Consider the following 21356-nt stretch of genomic DNA (forward strand, 5'->3'; position numbering starts at 1 on the left):
GAAGCCGCTGGAACAGCTACAGGAAAAAGCCTCTCCCCTGCCCCTCCCCACCATGGCTAGTGAGCAGAGTTGCCTATAAGGTATGGAAACTCTCCAGTGGCAGTAATGAAACTTTACAGGCTGGGAGCAAAGGGAAGCTGGCTAGTCCACCCACAGAAGTGAGGCCGGTACTCTAGCATTACTTCACAGGGTGGGGTTCTTTCTACTCAGGACTCCTCTGAACATCTGTTTCCATTTGTAAGCTCCTTGGTGTGTGCACATGCCTGGGAGTTTCATTCATTCATTTGTTTATTCCTCCCATAAGACCTCAGTTAATAAACAACTTTCTATGTTCATGAAAAAAGAAAAAAGGCCTCAGTTAAGTGGCAACTGCAGATACAGTTAACATGGAGAATTCAGTAAGGTCGATCCTGTCACGAACTTAAGCAGAGCAGGCTGAGATCTGCTGAAAGCCACTGGCACCATCAGGCTTGCCAAAGGCCAGGCACAGGGTTAGACTCTTGGACTGCTAAAACAGATCTCTGGCCCCAAGAGCTCCCCGCTCATAGGAGGCTCTGCCAAAAGCAAGCAAGGGTTCCATATGTGTTAGGTGTAAAATAGGCCTGGCTGAGACCACCACTTCTCCTACAGGGCCCTCGAATCTGAGCTGCAACCTCACCTCTTTGGGGGATCCTTCCCACCTGTCAGGCTAACCCCACGTACACCACCTGTAGGCGGTGGGTAGATTATCCCGCTGTGAACGGAAGTTCTCAGAAACAAACGATGCCTATGTTAAAGGTTCTGTGGGACAGACCGACTGATTAGAATTTCATGACTGTGTTAGCTGCCGAGGCAGCTCCGTTGGCAGGACATTGGACTGGAGAATTTAATAACTGTGGAACACTGGAATGTCGCAGATCTGGAGCTAATTATCACGGGCCGTCTTGATTCACATTAATAGCCGATCATTGCCCACCTCCGTGTCTGACCTAGTATCCTTTCGAAACATTCGAAGTGCATTAGCAGACCACTAGCTTCCACCATTGGGAAACTTAGCCCCGGCAGAGACTCCCACTCTGTTCTAACCCACCTGCCCTATGTTCCCACAGGTGCATCCCACAAGGACTCGGGTTTATCACATTCTTGTTCTGTAACTATAAAAACTTCGTGAAACTGCCACCGCTCTGGAAAATGATATTTGAGGCAACCTGATGGTCATGGTCACTCGTATTGGCTCTGAAATAAACTGTCGTCTCCTCCTCCTCCTCCTCCTCCTCCTCCTCCTCCTCCTCCTCCTCCTCCTCCTCCTCCTCCTCCTCCTCCTCCTCCTCTTCCTCCTCCTCTTCCTCCTCCTCCTCTTCCTCCTCCTCCTCCTCCTCCTCCTCTTCTTGAGACAGGGTCTCACCATGCAGCCCTGGGTGGCCTGAAATGTACTGTGTAATCCGAGCTGGCATCGGCCTCCCGAGCCTCGGTTGAAAGGCTGTGCAGCAGCCTGGCCTCAGAAACCTTCTCCCGACGTCTCCAAAGTGAGAACTGTTTTTTGCGTTGACATTTGGTAGCTTCCCTGGACCACTAGCAGGGACTGGCTGGTGTGGGGAGAGAGCAGTGGAGGCATGCGAGGATGTATTCCTGTCTCCAGTTTTCTAGAAGGTCTGCGAAGCTGTGCGTCCTGCATTGAAAGCAGCTTCGGATGCAGATGGCAGCAAGAGGAAGTGCTCTGCTCACAGGCGGGCACATGGTAAGGGCAGTCTTACAGGGTGTCCCAAAGTTATCGGTAAAGCACAAAGCGCATGCCCGGCCCACAGCAGGCAGTAAGTGCCTCTTCTGTGAGGTATTCCTCTACCTCAACCTCCGACCTCCATCTCAGGTTACCACAATAAACCATTTCTTTTTTTTTTTTTTTTTTTTTTTTTCGGAGCTGGGGACCGAACCCAGGGCCTTGCGCTTGCTAGGCAAGAGCTCTACCACTGAGCTAAATCCCCAACCCCCACCATTTCTTTTTTCTTTCTTTTTTTTTTTTTCCACACGATTTATTTATTTATTTTCACTGTAGCTGTCTTCAGACACACCAGAAGAGGGCATCAGATCCCATTACAGATGGTTGTGAGCCACCATGTGGTTGCTGGGATTTGAACTCGGGACCTCTGGAAGAGCAGTCAGTGCTCTTAACCGCTGAGACATCTCTCCAGCCCCAATAACCCATTTCTATTGTAGAACATTTTATACACTCCATCACCTAGTCCTCACCATCACCCTTAAGGTAGGCAGCAAGTGCTGCCTTTTCTAGCAGGAGGAAAGAGAAATGATAGGTTTGCCAGGGTGGCCTAGACCAGGGTGCCCTGGGTCTGGCTTCTGGGCTGGCACCCCGGAGTTTACCAGGTGTGAAGAATCTTTTCCTGGTGATCTGACCAGAAGCTAAGAAAGAAGAGTAGCTTTGAACTCCTAAGAGAAAAAAGTATCTGCTGGGGCCTGCCTGGGCCTCTCTTCCCTTCTTCCAACAGTCCATTTGGAAGTATGAGCCGTGTGAAGTCCTAGGCAGAGGAGTGGCTGTGTGGTGGAGGGAGGAGAGCAGGAACCAGCCCAGGAGCAAGACTTGCTGGAGCATCGCCTGCCTGGGCTCCGAGCCAGCTTGAAAGGAGTAGCAGAGAAACTGTTCCTAGGAACCGCAACTGCTGCTGCTAATGATGATGATGTGGTAGAGAGGACACATCTGGCCAGAGTAATTGCCAGTGGCTCGTTGGTCTAGGGGTATGATTCTCGCTTAGGGTGCGAGAGGTCCCGGGTTCAAATCCCGGACGAGCCCTGTTTTATCCTTTCCCGCTCTGCCCTTGGCTGACTTCCATATACACAGCCTGCTCTTGCCAGAGCTCTGGTTAAAGGATCTTGATGGCCAGCTGTCAGTCACATCGGAGTCTGTGTGTGTGTGTGTGTGTGTGTGTGTGTGTGTGTGTGTGTGTGTGTGTATTTCCACATGGTCAAACAGGACAAGCATTGTTTTAAAGCATCCTCTGGGCTTCTTGAGTGAGGGAAATAGTCGACTTTGGGTCATCTACAGAATGTTGGAGCCTTGCAAAAGCACATGAAGTTCCTAAACATTGAAATTCCTACAAATTACACATAACTACACAAATGCAAGAAAGAGTCTTACAGTGAGGTTTCCATAAACCAGGGTATGTGGGGGAACTTCACCATAGAAAGGAAGAAACTATGAAAGAAAAAAAAAGATGAAAAAGGAAAGAGGGAGAAAGAGAGAGGGGGTGGAGAGAGTGAACACGAGAGAGAGATCTACTGAAGAATCAACAAAATACTATGGTTTGGGTAGGATTTCCCAGCTCCTCCTTCTGATTCTAGGCAGGAAGTACAAGATGCATTGTTAACTCTGGGACGCGTGACCAACCGTGTGTTTCTCCTACAGATCCAAGCATCCCAGGCATGGATATGAGTGTTCAGGTGCTTGCTGGGAACACTGCTGCTGACCTGGCCCCACACCTAGCTGAGGAGTTATTAGCAGTTGGTAGCTGCTGGGGACAGAAGAATCAGTCGTGTTCTGCCTGGGAGCCCTTGGTGGACTGCCCATGCTCCAGTGCAGGGCCACACACCCATGCACACACTAGCAACACTAATGCAACTCAGTGAGTTATTTTTAAAAAAGACAGAGGTGGGGACATGCTGGGGTAGAGGCCGTGAGGAGTGGGGAGTAGATATGATGAGGACATATTGGATAGATGTATGAATTGTTAATAAATTAAAAATATAATGGAAAAGCCATTTCTTATCTGCAGCCATTTCTTAAGCCATAAACTCTGTGCCCCACCCCCTTACTGTGGCCATACCCAAGTCACATTCCGCAGCCTATTTTGCACGTGTGTCCCCCTAATTACTGCTTTGGATTTATGGTCTGCCAAGGAGAGCTGCTTTCCTTAGGATCCCTGCTGGGAAAGTAAAAGGCTGGGTGGTGGTGGCAGTGCACGCCTTTAATCCAGCACTTTGGAGACAGAGGATGCTGGATCTCTGAGTTCGAGGATAGCCTAATCTACAGAGTGAGTTCGGGGACAGTCAGAGCTACACAGAAATACCCTGTCTTGAGAACAACAACTATGGGGCTGGAGAGATGGCTCAGTGGTTAGAAACATTGACTGCCCTTCTAAAGGTCCTGAGTTCAATTCCCAGCAGCCACATGGTGGCTCACAGCCATCTGTAATGGAATCTGATGCCCTCTTCTGGTGTGTCTGAGGACAGCTACAATGTACTCATATACATAAAAATAAATAAATCTTTTTTTTTTTAAAAGAAAACAACCATCCCACTGGTCCATCATTTACATGCCCCGACTAAGAGTATCCCATCCCCATCAGGCTGACTCCCACTCCATGAGGTAAGCCCTCCTAGGGAGAATAGTTAGAACAGAGCAAACAAGAACGCTTCGAGAGCTGAAGCAAAGTGACATGAAAAGTGCTATAATAAGCACACTTCAAATAGTAAAGATTAAGGCAGGAAAGTGAACCTTGGATGGAAATATGGCACAGTAAGCACAAAGAGATTGTTGAGAGGGTAAAATAAAACATTAAGAAATGAAAAACAGGGGTTGGGGATTTAGCTCAGCGGTAGAGCGCTTACCTAGGAAGCGCAAGGCCCTGGGTTCGGTCCCCAGCTCCAAAAAAAGAACCAAAAAAAAAAAAAAAAGAAAGAAATGAAAAACAGGGGGCTAGAGAGATGGTCGGTGTTTAGAGGACTTGGGTTTGATTCCCAGCACTCTCATGGCAGTTTACAACTGTCTGTAACCCCAGTTCCAGAGGATCCTACACCTTTTCATAGGAACCAGGCACACAAATGGTGCACAGACATACATTCGGGCAAAATACAAGCGCGCGCGCGCGAGCGCGCACACACACACACACATACACACGCCCAATCTCACACACACACACACACACACACATGTCCAATCTCATACACACACACACACACACACACGCACACACGCACACACGCACACACACACACGAAGAAGCACAGTTAGAGAGCTCGTCTAGCATGCACAAAGCCATGGCCGATGCAGATCTGTAATCTCAGCACCAGGGAGAAGAAAGAAAAGGATCAGACATTCAAGGTCATCATCAGCTACACAAGGAATTTCAGGGCAACCTGAGATATAAGACCCTGAGATATAAGAAGCAGAGTGGGAGGGGGCAGGGGGGTCTGCAACAAGGATGCACCAAACAGATTAGACTCAGGGAGAAATAGTGACTCAAAGGTAGAACTAACAAAGACCATTCAGAAATGTGAACAATAAAAAACTAATCTGAAGAACCATGAGAGACTAGTTAAAAGACTCAGGGGAGAAAATGAGGCATGCTAAGAGGCTGAACAAGTAAAAGAAATGTACTGTTTAAAAAACAACCATAAGTCCTCAGGTTGAAGAATCCTAAGCTTACTTGGGTGGGAAAACTATAGAAGCAAAGAGGAAGAAAGAAAGACCTTAAAAATCACCCAGAAAGAAAAGTGCCTAGTTGTTGGTAGCTGTGCATGCGTGCATGCATGTTTTACAAAAGAACCTGTCTCAATAATAATAATAATAATAATAATAATAATAATAATAAGAAGAAGAAGAAGAAGAAGAAGAAGAAGAAGAAGGAAGAAGAAGAAGAAGAAGAAGAAGGAGGAGGAGGAGGAGGAGGAGGAGGAAGAAGAAGAAGAAGAAGAAGAAGAAGAAGAAGAAGAAGAAGAAGAAGAAGAAGAAGAAGAAGAAGAAAGAGAGAAAAGGAAGGAAGGAAGAAAAGAAAAAAGGAAAGAACTAGAAAACAGCGACTCTGGACCAACAGTATCCAGAAGGCAGCACTGGCAGACCACAGAGGATGATGATGGTGGTGGTAGTGGTGGTGGTGATGGCAGTGATGAATCTTAGTGGGGTTAGAAACAAGCTGAAGATAAAACACCAGCTTGAAGTTTGGGGGATCAGGAAAGAAGAATGTTGGCTGCTACTTGCTAGAAAGGCATGGTGACTGCAGACTTAAAGATTGAAGGAAATGGGTGGGCCGTGGTGGCCCCAGCCTCTAATCCTAGCTTTGGGAGGCAAAGTCAAACAGAGTTCTGTAAATCTGAAACCAGCTTGGTCCACATAGTGGGCTCTAGACTAACCAATGAGCTACACAGCTGCTTGGCTACACAGTGAGACCCTGTCTCCAAAGGGGGGGGGGATGAAGAAGAATGTACTAGACGACTAGCATGGGCAGCTTTTGCACCAGTGGCAGACGGGAAATAAAGAAGATAAAGTCACAAACAGTGGCATTTAAATTGGCACATCTACTTTACAGACTAACTTGGCAACAACCAGTAAAATTTAGAGACATCTATTCCACGACCTAGAAATCCCCTTCTTGTTGGAATATGTTACACAAGTGCCGAGAAGGCATATATAGAATTGCCGGTTGCAGCATTTACTTTATTATGGAAAACTGCAAGACGCCCAGGTGCCCACTAGAGGATGAACAGAGCTGCATGAAACCACACGGATACCTAAAACTTTAAGGTTAACCAATGAAGGTAGGTGATGTAACATCAGACGGATGTTGAAATCACACAAATCAGAATTATGTAATATTTTGTGACTATATACACATAAAGTACAACTTTCAAACCTTTGGATTGTTTCTGGTGGTCGGGGTTGGGTTTTTCTAGATTTTAGGCTTCTACTTCAAATAAAGGCTGGCACAGAATTGTAAAGTAGCAAGGAAATTTTATTCCAAAGCAAAGCAAACAGCATAGACCAGAAAGAAATACATGGTAAAGGACCAGTAGCCCGCAGGAGTGAGAAACTGTTCGAGGCTCCAATTATGACTTGAGGCTTCCTTTTATGGTGTTCAAGAAAAGAAGTTTGGTTACTAAAGTGTGTAAAGTTGTTTTCTGTGTTGAACAATAGGTTAAGTCATATAATTAATTATTTCCCACATCACTTCCCATAATGCATCTGATCTTAATCATAGAGGCACCCAATTACACACACACACACACACACACACACACACACACACACACATATATATAATGACAGTCAGGGAATTCTCCCTCAAAGTTTACTCAAGGACAGTTTTACCTTTATGTAGGCATACACTCAAAAGCCATTTCAGATCGGATCTGTCCTTTTATTCTTTCTACTCAGATGTATTGGAAATATATTTGTCTTTTTTTTTTAAATATTTATTTATTTATTTTATGTATGTGAATACACTGTAGCTGTCTTCAGACACACCAGAAGAGGGAATCGGCTCTCTTTACAGATGGTTGTGAGCCACCATGTGGTTGCTGGGAATTGAACTCAGGACCTCTGGAAGAGCATTCAGTGCTCTTAACCACTGAGCCATCTCTCCAGCCCCCATATTTGTCTTTTTAAAAAAATTATTATTTTTCATAAGCCGAGCCTTTAACAGCTGAAACATCTCTCCAAACCCTTTGGGAATACATTTGAATAAAAAACGTGATAGTTGTTAGAGACAAAGAAACATTAAACTATGGTTCAAAGAGTGGTGTACACACAGCCTGATGTAGGTAGGGGTCCGAGGTGGCTGGGTGTGTTGTCGAGGAAGGTTGTGTATACATGGTACACACAGGTAAAGGAACTAGGCTGCCAAGAGCATTACTGCAACATGGAGGGAATGTGCATAACTAAACCCAAACAGGGTCCCAAATTGCTACACTACTCCCTGTCCTTACCTACTTCAGAAGCAAATCTGGCTTGATATCAATTGACCTGGAGAGATGGCTCAGTGGTTAAGAGCACTGGCTGCTCTTCCAGAAGACCTGGGTTCAATTCCCAGAACTCACATGGCGACTCACAACCATCTGTAACTCCCAATGCCCTCTTCCAGTCTCCTTGCACACTTCACACATGTGGTACAAAGATATAAATACAGGCAAAATGCTGGTGCGTGTGCAAATATGTCATTTTCAAAAATATATGGTTGTAAGAAAGTAAAATTACTGCTGGGAGAGGGAAAGTCAGTTTTCTTTAATGATCATAGCCCCCAGGTAGGTCGTCCATACTCCAGGACAGACCCTGCTCCCAGGGGTAGGAGGACAATACAAACTGGACTCCACTGAAAAATAAAATAAGGGGTTGGGGATTTAGCTCAGTGGTAGAGCGCTTGCCTAGCAAGCGCAAGGCCCTGGGTTCGGTCCCCAGCTCTGAGAAAAAAAAAAAAAAAAAGAAAAAGAAAAGAAAAGAAAAGAAAAGAAAAGAAAAGAAATACAAGACGACATCTCAAAGCTGGGGGTAGGGTAGCAAGGTGAGGGTGAAGAGGGTAGATGTGGGAGGAGCAGGGACTCAAAAGCATTTATAAAATTCTGAAAGAATTAATAAAAATATAAAATTTGCTCCAAAGTAAAATTTAAACATGGCTAGGGATGTAGCAAGGTAACAGAGCGTTTGCCTACCATGCAAAAGGTCCAGAGGTTCAAACCCCAGTACTGCAAGAAGAGTAAAAAGATATGAACAGTCTGGTGTGCACAGGAGTGTTGTTGCACTAGTCTTTGAACTTTACTTTTCTGCATGTTGCCAAATGCTCACTTTAAAAATGCTTTAGTGGTTACTCTGAGCATCTAGAAATAAGGATAACAGGGGATAAATGGCTGCATCAGTCCTCAGAAGGGATAATCTCCTGAGGTGGGATGGGGTAAGGCTGAGTCTTAAACCCTGGGATTATGAGGATTAATACAGATCATCCCTCTAAGCTGATCACCTGGCTGACACACCCGGCATGCCTGGCCTTTCAGAGACATTCCTGACAGCCCCGTCCCCCATACCTGCTAAGCTCCTTCCTTCTGACCCCTAACTCCACCCTCCTTTCAACCCCATTTCTGAATGGGGTTTGCCTCCTACTGACAGACTGGTTCTGGTCTCCCTGGAACATTCCCTGAGATCAATGGTGATGACCTGCATCCAGGAACCAGGGAGAGCTTAATCCTAATGCTCAAGATCCAAGCTCTCCTTGTCACAAGCGACAATGTCTTTCTTCTCATTCACCCACTACCAACTGCTACTCTGCCCTGCTGCTGAGACAGAACCGAAGGAGCTGCGTGGGGCAGAACCACGGAGCTTCCAGAACTAGTCCCCCATGAGAGCCCATTTCATCATCTCTAAACATTGTATCTTGCTATCCAAGTCTGGCTGGATGATCTGCAAAACAATAGGCTTGCTTGGCAGCTCTTCTCTATGGCTGGATCACTATAGCCATAGGTCTTGTCCTCTGGTGAAAATGAACAATCATTCATTTCTCTGATCATCAGGCTGGGGGTGGGGGTGGGACTTACTATTGACTTCTTCTAATTTTTGGACTTTTTTTGTTTTGTTTTGTTTTTAGAGACAGGGTTTCTCTGTGTAGCCCTTGCTGTCCTAGAACTCACTCTGTAGACCAGACTGGTCTCGAAATCATAGAGCTCCGCCTGCCCCTGACTCCCAGGTGCTGGGATTAAAGTGTGTGCCGTCACTGTCACTGCCTGGCAGGCATCATTGTTAATAGGAACATGAGTTTAAATCCATGAGTTAAAATCTGTGATTAATGAGGAAGGCATTATTAATGTAGTTGGAAGGTTCATGTCAACTCATTTATTCCAAGAGTCAGATACTTTGATAATAAAGATACAAAGATGGCCGGTTGTGGTGGCGCACACCGGTAGGATTTGCTGAAGGAGGCAGAGGCAGGAGGATCACGAGTTCGAGGCCAGCCTGGGCTACACATTTTAAAGGGGGTTGGGGATTTAGCTCAGTGGTAGAGCGCTTGCCTAGGAAGCGCAAGGCCCTGGGTTCGGTCCCCAGGTCCCCAGCTCCGAAGGAAAGAAAAAAAAAAAGATACAAAGATAGCTAGGGTACTTCCCAATCTTAACGGCAGCCAGTACTCTGATGCTGCCCAGAGGGTCAGAAGAGCATAACAGGGGTGTCTAATAAGGAAGGGATGGCGTGTCTGGAGAGTAACTCTCAACCCGAGGCTGAAATTACTGAAAAACTAGACATGTGCAGCAGGCAAAGAAGTGCTTCATTCCTGTGGAATATGGAGTCTTAAGAGCCTTGCAGCTTGGGGAGTTCGAACAAGGCCAATCCAGGTCCAAACTTTAGGAGTGAGACTACAAGAGAAAGAACTGGTGTGAGTACCCAGTTTAGAAATCTCCCCACGATTAGGACTCGGGGAGCCCATTCCTCCTGAGATGTCAGATCTGCCTCAAGATCAAGTTCACCTCTTGAATAAATAGATGAAAAGATGAAAAGATATGGTTTCCCATATCTCCTGTTACAGGGAACATCAGTGGTGCTCACACGGCACAGGTCACAGAGGGCGTGGCTCAAAGGACGATCTTGGTACACTTAGAGACAGTCTGGGTGGATCCTTGGCCTCTGGCTTGGTGGGAATTCGGGGGAAAGCAGTGATGTGCCGCCTGGTAGTTGGCACATCCAGGTCTCAATTTCCCTACCCGCCAGCTCTGCAATAGCTCTGGGGTGCGCGAGGCCACCCGGAGGGGATGGGCTCTGTAGACTGCCGGGATGGAGATGCTGGCCCAGCCTGGAGACCAAGGAAGTGTGCGCGCGTGTCTGCGCATCTGCATGAAACAGTCTATTCAACACCCCACCCCTCTACCCAAAACTCCCCGGCTTCTATCACCCGGCAAGACCAGGCCCTGATACCCCAGCGCAGAGAAGTCCCCACGCACGGCTGACCCAGGGTGGGTTCTGCAGCCAGAACCAAGCCATCCTAGCACTCCTTGGGAGCATCTTCAAGATCCAGTAGCCCACGCCTGCTTTGCAGGCGCAGCAGACCTGAAGCTGCCTCGGGCGAGCCTGGGGCACTTGGGTGCTTGCTCTGAGACTCTTTTGCAGGTCCCCGATGGGTCTGGGAGCCGGCACTGGGGAGGGTTTCCGGGCGGCCGCAGGCGGGCACTCGCGTCAGGTGGCCAGGCCAGGCCCCGCCCTCTCGGCCCGCCCTCTCTCTTCGTTGCGCACCGGGCTCCCGGTCCCCGGCCCGGAGGCTGCGGCTTCTGCTCGGGAGGCGGCGGCAGCGACGGGAGCGGCCATGGAGGCAGGCGGCGGGGCCGGCGCGGGAGCCGCGGGCTGGAGCTGCCCTGGCCCAGGTCAGAGCCGCCTCTCCCTCAGCTCCCTATGCTCTTTCCCCCAACGTCTCTCCTTCCTTCTGACCCCCAGGTTCTCCTGGTACTGAGTCGGCTTCCTCCACCCTGGCCTCCACCGGATACCGGATACTGCTCTCCATCTTTCGACCTGGGATGTCTCTTCCCAGCGGTCACTCCCCAAGCGCTCCCCATCCAGTCTCTCCAGCCCAACAGTGCTTCCAGCTCACGAGGGGGGCGAGGGGATTGTCTCTAGAACCTGCACCCTTCTAGTTCATCAAAGCTCTTGACTACCGTGAGAGGGTGGGGTGGGCGAGGTCTGGTGAGGGAGAGGAGGGGAGGGGAGAGATTGAGGAAACGGCCTAGTTTAGAGCCCCCTCTCTTCTCTCCTGGTCCGGCCGCCCCTCCCTACTCTGCTTTGCTATAAAGGACCCTCCCAAAACCTTCTTTCCTAGTTCCCACCCTATCCCTCTTCTCCTTGTGCCCCAAGCTAAACACTCACCCTCTTCTGTCTGGGCGAGGGAGAGGAGCCGGAAACAGCCTGGAACAGGGGTGCTGATGTTAGGTAGCTCCGGGCTGGGGTCTTCTCCATAGGCAGAGCATGGGAGGTGGCTAAGGGAATAGAATCACAGAGCTGGGCAGAGTGAGTCAGGCTTCTCCAGTGTGATGACAAATTTCGGGGCTCCCATATAAGAACGCAGGTCCCTTTCTTTCCCCTCGAAACCTACAGTGCCTACTTTCTCCCTGCTCACAGGACCCACAGTAACTACTTTAGGCTCTTATGAGGTATCTGAGGGTTGTGAGAGGAAGAAAGGCCAACGCTGGGGGTCCCTGGAGCGCCGCGGGATGCAAGCTATGGAGGGTGAGTTTTCTGAAAAAGGCTTTTCCATCACTCCATAACTCCCTTCCTCCTTCCTTCCTGACCCCAGAGCTCTGAGCCAGGACAGGGCCCTTCCCTTACTTCATTTCAAGCCCCTCCTTCCTGGTGGCTGAGCTCCAAGCCTCCCCTGGGTTCAGGCATTGATGGAAGTTTGGGCTCATCCCTTTGGGGCTCCAATCACCCAGCTAACCAGGTTGTGTGTCCTGGGGGAGCCGCCAGACAGAAAGAGGTCCTGCTGAAGCCAGCCTGGAAACAGGCTTTCGGCAGGGGGCTTGTTCTTCTCCCTGCCTGTTGACCCAGATCCCAAGCTGTCTCTTATTTTAAAAGCCAGGACATGGACATGTGAACTGTCTTTTCGATGCCGCCACTGTCAACTCTGAACAGAGCTCTGCAGCTTTAGTAAGAAAGTGCTTAGGAGAGAGCTCGATGAAGCCTATTTCCCAGCAGCACTCCTGTGTAGCAGGGCAGGTGGTACCAACCCAGTATCCAGGTCTTCTTGTGAAGTGTCCCCAGGCCCCTGTATAGTTCAGCACAGGCCTTCCCTAGAGACTTAGATCGCATAAGGGATCTCAGATGAACTGTGTGCTGTTGGCATTAGAAAAGGGAAGACCAGACATCTAGAATTTAAAAACAAAGCAATCCCTACCAAGACAAGATGTTGCTATTTACAGGAACTGCATTGCAGTTAAAAAAAAAAAAGTGTTCACGAGCCTGAACATGAAGACCAGTATCAGTTTTTCAAATGTGTCAGCAGGAGTGGAGAGATGGCTTAGCAGTTGACCAGTTCCCAGCACCCACATCGCAGCCCACAGTTGTCTGTGACTCCAGTCTTAGAGGCTCTAATACTCTCTTCTGACCTGCAAGGGCGCTGCACTCACATGATGGACAGACACACACGCAGGGACAGACACACACACAGGCACCTGTATGCATTAAATAAATAAATGAGTAATTTAGAAGAATGTGTTAAGATGGCTGACTTTCTTTCATACACGAGTTCAGCCTGACACTTACTCTGAAAATCAACTTTGGTCAGCAGGCAAGGGATGAACCTTGTGGCACCCAACACGGAAACATCGGGTGTAGAAAATTTCAAGAAGATATTTGATAACATACATTTGAAAGGGTTCCACCAAGTCATTTCCGCCTAATGTTTCCTTTGCTACCTACAGGCCAGGCCGGTGTTTTCTTATTATGAAAAGGCTCTAATACCTTGCAAGCCACCTAGATTTTTTTTTTCCTCCCAAGCTTGCTCCATTTGGCCTAAATAAACAGCTGGTGTCTGAATGTCTGAATCCTTTCTAAACTCCTTGTCCCACTACTCAGAGTTGAGACGACCAGTGCTAGGTGTCCTCAAGCAAGCTTCTTGTAGCTGAGCCTGCATGAGGCTGCTGTAAAGGCAGTAGATAGTCAATATTAGGTGTCAGGAAGCTGGAAAAGGTGCATCCAAATTTGACCCACCAGAGCCTGACCATGAGTTAGGTCCTATCCCAGGGAACCTCGGGGGGGGGGGGGGACACCAGGTGGCACTATTCTGCTGTCCAGGGCCTGGGGTTACCACTCCATTTGCAGGGTTCTGGAACAGGTACTGACTGTGTGGTGGGATGATTGTCTCTCCTAGGGGAGGTGTTACTTCCAGCTCTGTATGAGGAGGAGGAGGAAGAAGAGGAAGAAGAGGAAGAGGTTGAAGAAGAAGATCAAGTACAGAAAGAAGGCAGTTTGGGCTCCCTGTCAGTGGGCAAGCATCGGGGCCTGAGCCTCACAGAGACAGAGCTGGAGGAGCTGAGGGCTCAGGTGCTCCAGCTGGTGGCAGAGCTGGAGGAGACCCGTGAGCTTGCTGGGCAGCATGAGGATGACTGCCTGGAGCTTCAGGGTGAGCACCCGTGACAGGGCAGGGTCTTGGGCCCAAAGGGTGTGTGTATCCCCGGTTCCAAACCAGACGTTCCTCTCACTGCAGGGCTCCTGGAGGATGAGCGGCTGGCCAGTGCCCAGCAGGCCGAAGTATTCACCAAACAGATCCAGCAGCTCCAAGGTAACTGCCCCCCAAGTCTAGACAGAGGGGAAGTGGCCACGCTAGTCAAACAAACCTAACTCAGAACCTTACCTCTCTCCTTTTCTTTATTTCCTTGCCCCTTCTGTCTTAGTCAGGGTTTCTAGTCCTGCACAAACATCAGGACCAAGAAGTAAGTTGGGGAGGAAAGGGTTTATTCAGCTTACACTTCTGTGTTGCTGTTCATCACCAAAGGAAGTCAGGACCGGAACTTAAGCAGGTCAGGAAGCAGGAGCTGATACAGAGGCCATGGAGGGATGTTACTTACTGGCTTGCTTCCCCTGGTTTGCTCAGGTTGCTCTCTGATAGAACCCAAGACCACCAGCCCAGGGACGGCACCACCCACAATGGGCTGGGTCCGCCCCACTTGATCACTAGTTGAGAAAATGCCTTACAGCTGGGTCTCATGGAGGCATTTCCTCAACTGAGGCTCCTTTCTCTGTGATAACCCCAGCTTGTGTCAAGCTGACACACAGAACCAGCCAGTATACCTTCTCTTCTCCTTGCCCCGTGTTCTCCTTTTTTCTTAATTTCCCATCTTTACCTATCTACATGGCCATCCTGCCCTCCTCTCTCTTGCCTTCCTATCTTTCCCAGCCTCCCCCCCCCATCCCTATTTACTTTGTTCTTCTGCCCAGGGCCAGGGGTGTATGATCCAGGATGAGTTCCAGGCTGTATTTCTCATCCTGGTTCCTCCAAGGTCTCCATAGGGACCCGCTGGAGGACATTCCAGTGTCATTGAAGGAAACAGATAAGAACCTGAGTCTGTGGTCCCCAATTCCTCTATTTCAGTCCCTGTCCTTTTGTCTCAGGAAACAGTGAGGCAAGCGTCGTCCCATATTCCACTGCACTACCAAATAGAGAGCTTTTGTTACTTCTGTGGGCTTCCGGAAGGTTCTGAGGATCTGCCCTAGAAAACAGCAGGGACTCTGTAGGGAGAGCTGAGATCAAGCCAAATGCAAAGTGTAAATGGAGATGGGGGAAAAGGTCTGGAAGCCGTCCTGGAGAGAGCAAGCGAATGAACAGAACCTATATGAGGAGGAGCAGAAGAGAAGGGTACAGCATGCAAGCAACGGGAGATGGGGGAAATGTGGCAAAGAGAAATAGCAGACACAGCACGGTGTGTGTGTGTGTGTGCGTATGCGTGTGCGTGCGTGTGTGCGTGTGTGCGTGTATGTGTGTAAACTCCCAGGTTTACCTTTACCCATGCACAAAGTTCATTATCTTGGGCAGGTCACTTATCCTCCAGAGTCTCCATTTCTTCCCTGTAAAACAGTTGTCTGTCACCTGTTTGTTGAGATCCTTTGTATTTAAAGGACCAACAAAGAACACAATTGTCCAAATTCCTAAAGAGTAGATTCCACAGCTGGGTAGGGTGCACAGGCCGGAAATCTCAGTATGTGGGAAGTAGAGGCAGGGAAAATCAGGAATTTGATGCCAGCCTTGGCTACATAGTGAGTTCAAGGCTATCATAAGACCCTGTGCCATTAAAAATAAATAAGTTCTAAAGGAAAGTGTAACAATACAAGTAATAAAGGCAACACAGGTATGAATATGACGCTCAGATACATATGTGGTACTGACAAGTTGTTTTTCTGCCAGTAAAATGAGCCAACTCAAGCCAGATTAGATTATATTAAATGCAGGTTCATTGGGAAGCTACATTCAGGCAAGTTCACTGACCCCCCAAGGACTGAGGCCGGGGCAGTCACCATGGGGAGACGGGGGAAGAAGAAGAGAAAGAAAGGAAAAGTATGTGCAAAGAGAGAAGAGAAGAAGAGGAGAGAGAAAGGGAGACCAAAATGTCTGGAATACATAGGGAGGAGCCTCTCGGGGAAGGGCAGCCCAACCCCTGTGCTGGAAAGTTCAGGGTTAGGGGCAGGGTATGCCAGGTTGGGACTGAGGGATGCTGGGAGAACCTGGAGGCTAGGTCTGCTTTGGTAGGTAAGATATGCACCTCAGTCCCTTATCCCGGGACAGATACATGGATAGGGATGAAGTGGGAGTTGGCTAGGTTATGAAAAGTCTTCAAGACATTGGTGCGTCAGTTGTGTAACGGGAAGCGTCCAACCATTCAAAATCAGGTGGAAGAACCTGGTAGACAGAAGAGCAGCAACAGCAAGTTCCAGAGATGAGGACGAGTTTCATGTGTTAGGGGGTGCAGAACCAAGGTCACTGCAAAGTTCATGTGAAGGACCCTTGTAGGAGGAAGTTCTAAGAAGAGGGCAGAGGTCTGGTTAGAGTAGGTAGGCCTTTTAGGTTAGCAGACAGAGCTAGCATCCATTGTAGATGCCATAAGAGGTATTTTCCATGACCGGAGTGGCTGATATGTTTTATATTTCTAGTTAGCGCTTTGTCTTTTTCCTCCCGTGGTAGGGGTTTAATCCAAGGCCTTTGCCAGGTGCTGACCACAGAGCAACATCCCTAAACCTTTGCTTTACCTTTTCAAAAGAGTACTTTAGAACCCCAGAGGAAGAAATGGAGTCAAACACACCAGTTGGTCCATTTAGCTGACTGTTTTGTTGAACTAAGGCAGTAGAAATGGAACCAGTTGGAGACATATGGAAACTGGGTAAATACCCATATCTAATGGCTGGCATGGGAAAACTTGGTAAGAAATTTGCTTGGGAACTAGAGAAGCCCTTTAAGAGATTTTGGCTGGATAGGTTCAATGTCCAAGTGAGTATGTGAAGGAGCCATTTGGATGTGTGGTCTAGAACCAGGGGAGAAATGAGCTTGAAATGAGTGTTGGTAATTATAAACATGCAGACAGCATTATAATCTATGGGAGATGGACATTCATTCATACCAAGAGATACCAGAGGGGAGAGAAACAGTCCATAGAGATTCTCCTAACTAGATGCCAAAGATAAAAGGAATGGCAAAAGAAACGTGATAGAAGGAACACCTAAATCCATTCTGGCCTGAAAGCCAAGAGAAAAAAAAAAACCAACAAAAAAAAAAAAACCGCTTATCCACTATGTGGAAAATTGTGAAAGCAAGTAAGGTGGCTGCCGAGGGTTGGCAAGATGGAGAACCAGGAGACACGGCAGAATGGATTGGGATTAGAGGAAAAACGGAGAACAAACTGAATACAGATCAGGGTGATAGCCATTTTAAAGAGAAGTAAGGGAAGGTGAGGTGAGATCTTGGGAAAGTGTTTTTTTGTTTGTTTGTTTGTTTGTTTGTTTTAAGACAAGGAACCCTTGATCTTGTTTTTATGATGAAGGAAAAAGTCCACTTGAGTCGAGCCAAGTATTAGTCTTGCTTGGAAAAGAACATTCTTTTCTTTCTAGCATGGAGAAGTCTGAAAATCTTAAAGAGCAGGGGGAAATACAGTTGTCGCTAGAGTTCAAGGATTCCCAGCCTGGTGAGGGGCCCCCGCGGGCTTCAAACCCACCTCAAGCCCCGCCCCGCGGAAGGAACCTGAGACGGTCCGTGCGCACGCGCGTTGCCCGTTTCCGCCAAGTGGGGGCGCTCGCGGCCTCAGAGGTACCTAGTGTTCAGAGGCGGTTCCGGCCGCCAAAGCCCCCCGGGGCGGCACCGGCCGGGAGGCGTGAGCCCCCCCCCAGGAGACCGCTTGTGGGGGGCCGCCGAGATGCAGGCCATAACCAGTAAGTGCGAACTGTCTTCTCTGTCCCTCAAGCCAACTCTCGAATCTGAGCCCCCGAAGGCCCCAGCCCGAAGTCAACCGGCGCCAGCTCTTTGGAACCTGGTCCCTGCCTTTCCAACTCCTGGCTGGTCTGACCTATTCAGTCTCCGAGATGGGCCTGGCCCCTCACCACCCATCACTACCCCAACTCCCATGATCTGAGAAGACACTTTACAGAGCCAGGTCCCAAACTGCTACCCAGTGAAGTTTGAAGGTGTGCTAGGGAGATGGAGGTTAGTCTGTGCCCCTAGAATGCTCAGGCCTGGGGATTCCTCATAGTGAGCAGTTGATCCCCATGCCTCTCCCTCCAACTAAACTGAGGTGAGGATCTAGATCTCACCTTGTAAACTCTTGTACTGTAGAATATATTTGTGTTGTAGGGTGTGTTAGTTGGTCTCCCGATCTCTTGGTCGTGAACTCTATGAAATCAGGGAACATGCTGGTTTTATTTACTTCCTTTCAAATAGGAAGTCAGGGTGTGGGGATGTAGTTCAGTGCCTGGCACACATGAGATGCTGGGTTCAACCTTTTTTTTTTTAAAGGTTTATTTATTATATATAAACACTGTAGCTGTCTTCAGACACACCAGAAGAGGGCATCAGATCTCATTACAGATGGTTGTGAGCCACCATGTGGTTGCTGGGATTTGAACTCAGGACCTCTGGAAGAGCTGTCAGTGTAACCACTGAGCCATCTCTCCAGTCCCGGGTTCAACCTTTAGTAAAGGAATTTAACCCAAAATTCAGGAAGTGACACAACCTAGCGCTCATACTTGCTGAAGGCACAGACCTCTTCCTGAGGTGCCCTGTCCACTTCTTTTTTTTTTTAATTTTATTTACTTAATGTATATAAGCACACTGTAGCTGTCTTCAGACACACCCAACCCCATTACAGATGGTTGTGAGCCACCATGTGGTTGCTGGGAATTGAACTCAGGACCTCGGGAAGAGCAGTCAGTGCTCTTAACCACTGAGCCATCTCTCCAGCCCCCTGTCCACTTCTTGATATTGACCATATATCCAAATGGGTGCTTTCTCCCTCCTTTCCTCCCTCCCATAAAGCTTGACACAGGCAGATCTCAAACTCCTAGACTCAAGCAATTCTCTTGCCTTGGCCTCTAGAGGGCTAAGACTACAGACATGAGCAACTATGCCCTTAAATTTGTCCTGTAGGACAACCACGTGCTCTTAACGTGTAATTTTGCATATACAGAAGAAAGAGTAAAAATCGAATGAATGAACCCCTCCCTCCTACCTGAATACACTTAAGTATTTATTTAGCTGGGTTTTGGTTTAAATTCCTTTATTAAAGGTTGAACCCAGTATCTCTTGTGTGCTAGGCACTGAACTATACATCCCTATGCCCTGACTTTCTATTTGAAGGGAAGTAAATAAAACCAGCATGTTCCCTGTTTTCATGACATTTATAGCTAAGTGAGGACAGAACTGAACACAGCCACATGTGCTGCAGAGCTCAAGGAGCTGTATGAGCAAGCCTTGAGGGTTCCTCTTAGCTGTTGCAGGAGGTGGAGGAAAGGTTAGAAAAAGGTGAAATCTGAGTGTTTGCTAGAATACGCAGGGGATGGGACATGGGGACAGCATACCTCGAGAAGTCCAGTTCTCTTTCATCCCTTAATCTTGCCTACACTTCTGAATTCTCACTGAAATCCATGACTTTTTTTTTTTTTTTTTTTTTTTTTTTGGAGCTGGGGACCGAACCCAGGGCCTTGCGCTTCCTAGGTAAGCGCTCTACCACTGAGCTAAATCCCCAGCCCCCGAAATCCATGACTTTAACTCACCGCTTTGGGGTTATTTTCACCCATTCCACATGGTTGCCGGCATCCAGAAATCCGAGATGTGAAACTAGATGCAGTGACTCACGTTTGCAATCTCTTCACTTGAGAGGCTGTGTTTGAGACCAGTCTGTGCTACGGAATGAGACCTTGTCTTAAAAACAACAGAAGGGCCGCGTGGTGGTGGCTCTGACTTCAATCCCAGCACTCGGACGGCAGGAGGATCTCTTGAGTTCTAGGACAGCCTGGTCTACAGAGGGAGTTCCAGGACAGCCTGACCTACCAAGTGAAACCTAATTTGAAAAACCAGAAAGGAAACAAAACAAACTAAAACAACCTCAAATGATCCACAGGGTTCTGACACATTTGTTTTGCAAATTAAAATGTAAGCACAATCCATATATAGAAAAGAGAAACTTGTGAAAATCAAGCAACACTGGTACAAGATGGAGAAGAAAACACCTGTGATGTTGCCCCGCCCCTCTGAAGCAATTGCCTTTTAAATGTACTCTCTGTGACTGTGTGAACGCACACGTGTGCCTGTGAGTGTGGGGACGAGGGAGGAGCCAGTGTCAGGTGTCTTCCTCAGTCTCTCACTCAACCAAACCGCCAAGCCAAACGCTCCAGGGACCTGTCTCTGCCTCCTACCCATTCACTTCTTGACCAGCAACCTTTGTTTTTTTTTTCAGGTGAGCTGCAACATCTACGGGAGGAGATTTCCCTGTTAGAGCATGAGAAAGAAAGTGAACTTAAGGAAATAGAGCAGGAGTTGCATTTGGCCCAGGCAGAGATCCATAATCTGCGGCAAGCTGCAGCAGACTCTGCAACTGAACATGAGAGTGACATAGCGTCCTTGCAGGACGACCTCTGCCGGTTGCAGAATGAGCTCGATGACATGGAACGCATTCGCGGGGATTATGAGATGGAAATTGCCTCACTCCGTGCAGAGATGGAATTGAAGGCTTCTGGACCATCTGATTTAAGTATTTCAGACTTCTCTGGGATACAAGGTATGAAACTTTCTCATCTGTTCACACAGTTGAACAGAGGAGCGGACATTTTAGATAGGAAGATAGTGGAAGACTAGTGTTAGATTATGCATTAGAAACCTCTAGAAAAAAAATCTCCCATGTTTACTTTGAGACTGGAGAGAAAAACTCAGCTGTTACATAATCAGTCAATGGTGGTGTAAGAATTAGAGATGGACCCTAGAGGTTCTTAACAGAGAGCTGTTGGGCACTAGTTGGTTTGATTATGGGAAAGTCCTCCCTGGGCAAGGGTCCAGGTCTGGGGTAGATACAGAAGGACCTGTCACCGTAGCAAACCCTTCCTGCTGCTGTGGCATCATGGCTCTTTGCCCGAACCTGTTTATGCCTCTAGCACTGCATCTAGGATCCAGAATGCTAATCCTTAGCTTCATTTAGCCCTCCTGAGTAGAGACTTTGGAAGGCAACAAATCGGAGCACAAGACAGCTGGAGAGGTTATTCCTAGTCATGCATGCGGTATTCCAGAGCTTGGAGCCCTGTTTCAAACTCCCAGCTAGTTGCTAGGACTCATGACATCAGAGGGTTTGCCTTTCTTCTAGCCTAGATTTATGGTCTGAGTATAATGGAGGCCCTATATTTGGCCAGGTCAAGCAGAGACAGTCAACAGGGAAATCAAAGAATTGCAGTCTTCCCAGCTGTATTAAGCTTTTCAGAGAGTCATTTTTGGCTGGGCGGTGCTAGGAGAGGGAGGCAGCACAAGGGAAAGGGTGCAGCTAGAGTTGACCTAACCTGAGTCAAAAACCCACCACGCCTGTACCTAAGAACTTCTGATTGGATTAAAGAAGAAACATTGAAAGTGGTGTTTAGGGGTGTTGAATCTTCTTACAAATAAAGTACTGTATGTTAA

The 21356-nt window shown here is 48.1% G+C and overlaps 1 protein-coding gene and 1 non-coding gene across 12 annotated transcripts in view; both read left to right on the plus strand.

Moving 5' to 3' along the window:
• The first annotated feature begins 2710 nt into the window (after positions 1 to 2710).
• Trnap-agg6 (transfer RNA proline (anticodon AGG) 6) lies at positions 2711 to 2782 on the plus strand. The gene has a single exon. It is a non-coding gene; the product is annotated as a tRNA-Pro (tRNA).
• An 8157-nt stretch (positions 2783 to 10939) lies between these two features.
• Positions 10940 to 21356, plus strand: part of Ccdc136 (coiled-coil domain containing 136) — a 29719-nt gene continuing 19302 nt past the window's right edge. For 7 of the 11 annotated variants that reach the window (XM_087658005.1, XM_087658008.1, XM_087658007.1 and 4 more), the window contains exons 1-5: positions 10958 to 11094; positions 11843 to 11950; positions 13590 to 13841; positions 13926 to 14000; positions 20152 to 20472. In XM_087658005.1, coding sequence (XP_087514131.1) covers positions 11037 to 11094; positions 11843 to 11950; positions 13590 to 13841; positions 13926 to 14000; positions 20152 to 20472 — 814 coding nt within the window. In that variant the 5' untranslated portion in view covers positions 10958 to 11036. 11 annotated transcript variants of the gene reach the window in all.

The sequence above is a fragment of the Rattus norvegicus genome, chromosome 4 (assembly GCF_021556685.1).
Source record: "Rattus norvegicus strain SHRSP/BbbUtx chromosome 4, alternate assembly SHRSP_T2T, whole genome shotgun sequence".
In the NCBI taxonomy this organism is placed as follows: Eukaryota; Metazoa; Chordata; class Mammalia; order Rodentia; family Muridae; genus Rattus; species Rattus norvegicus.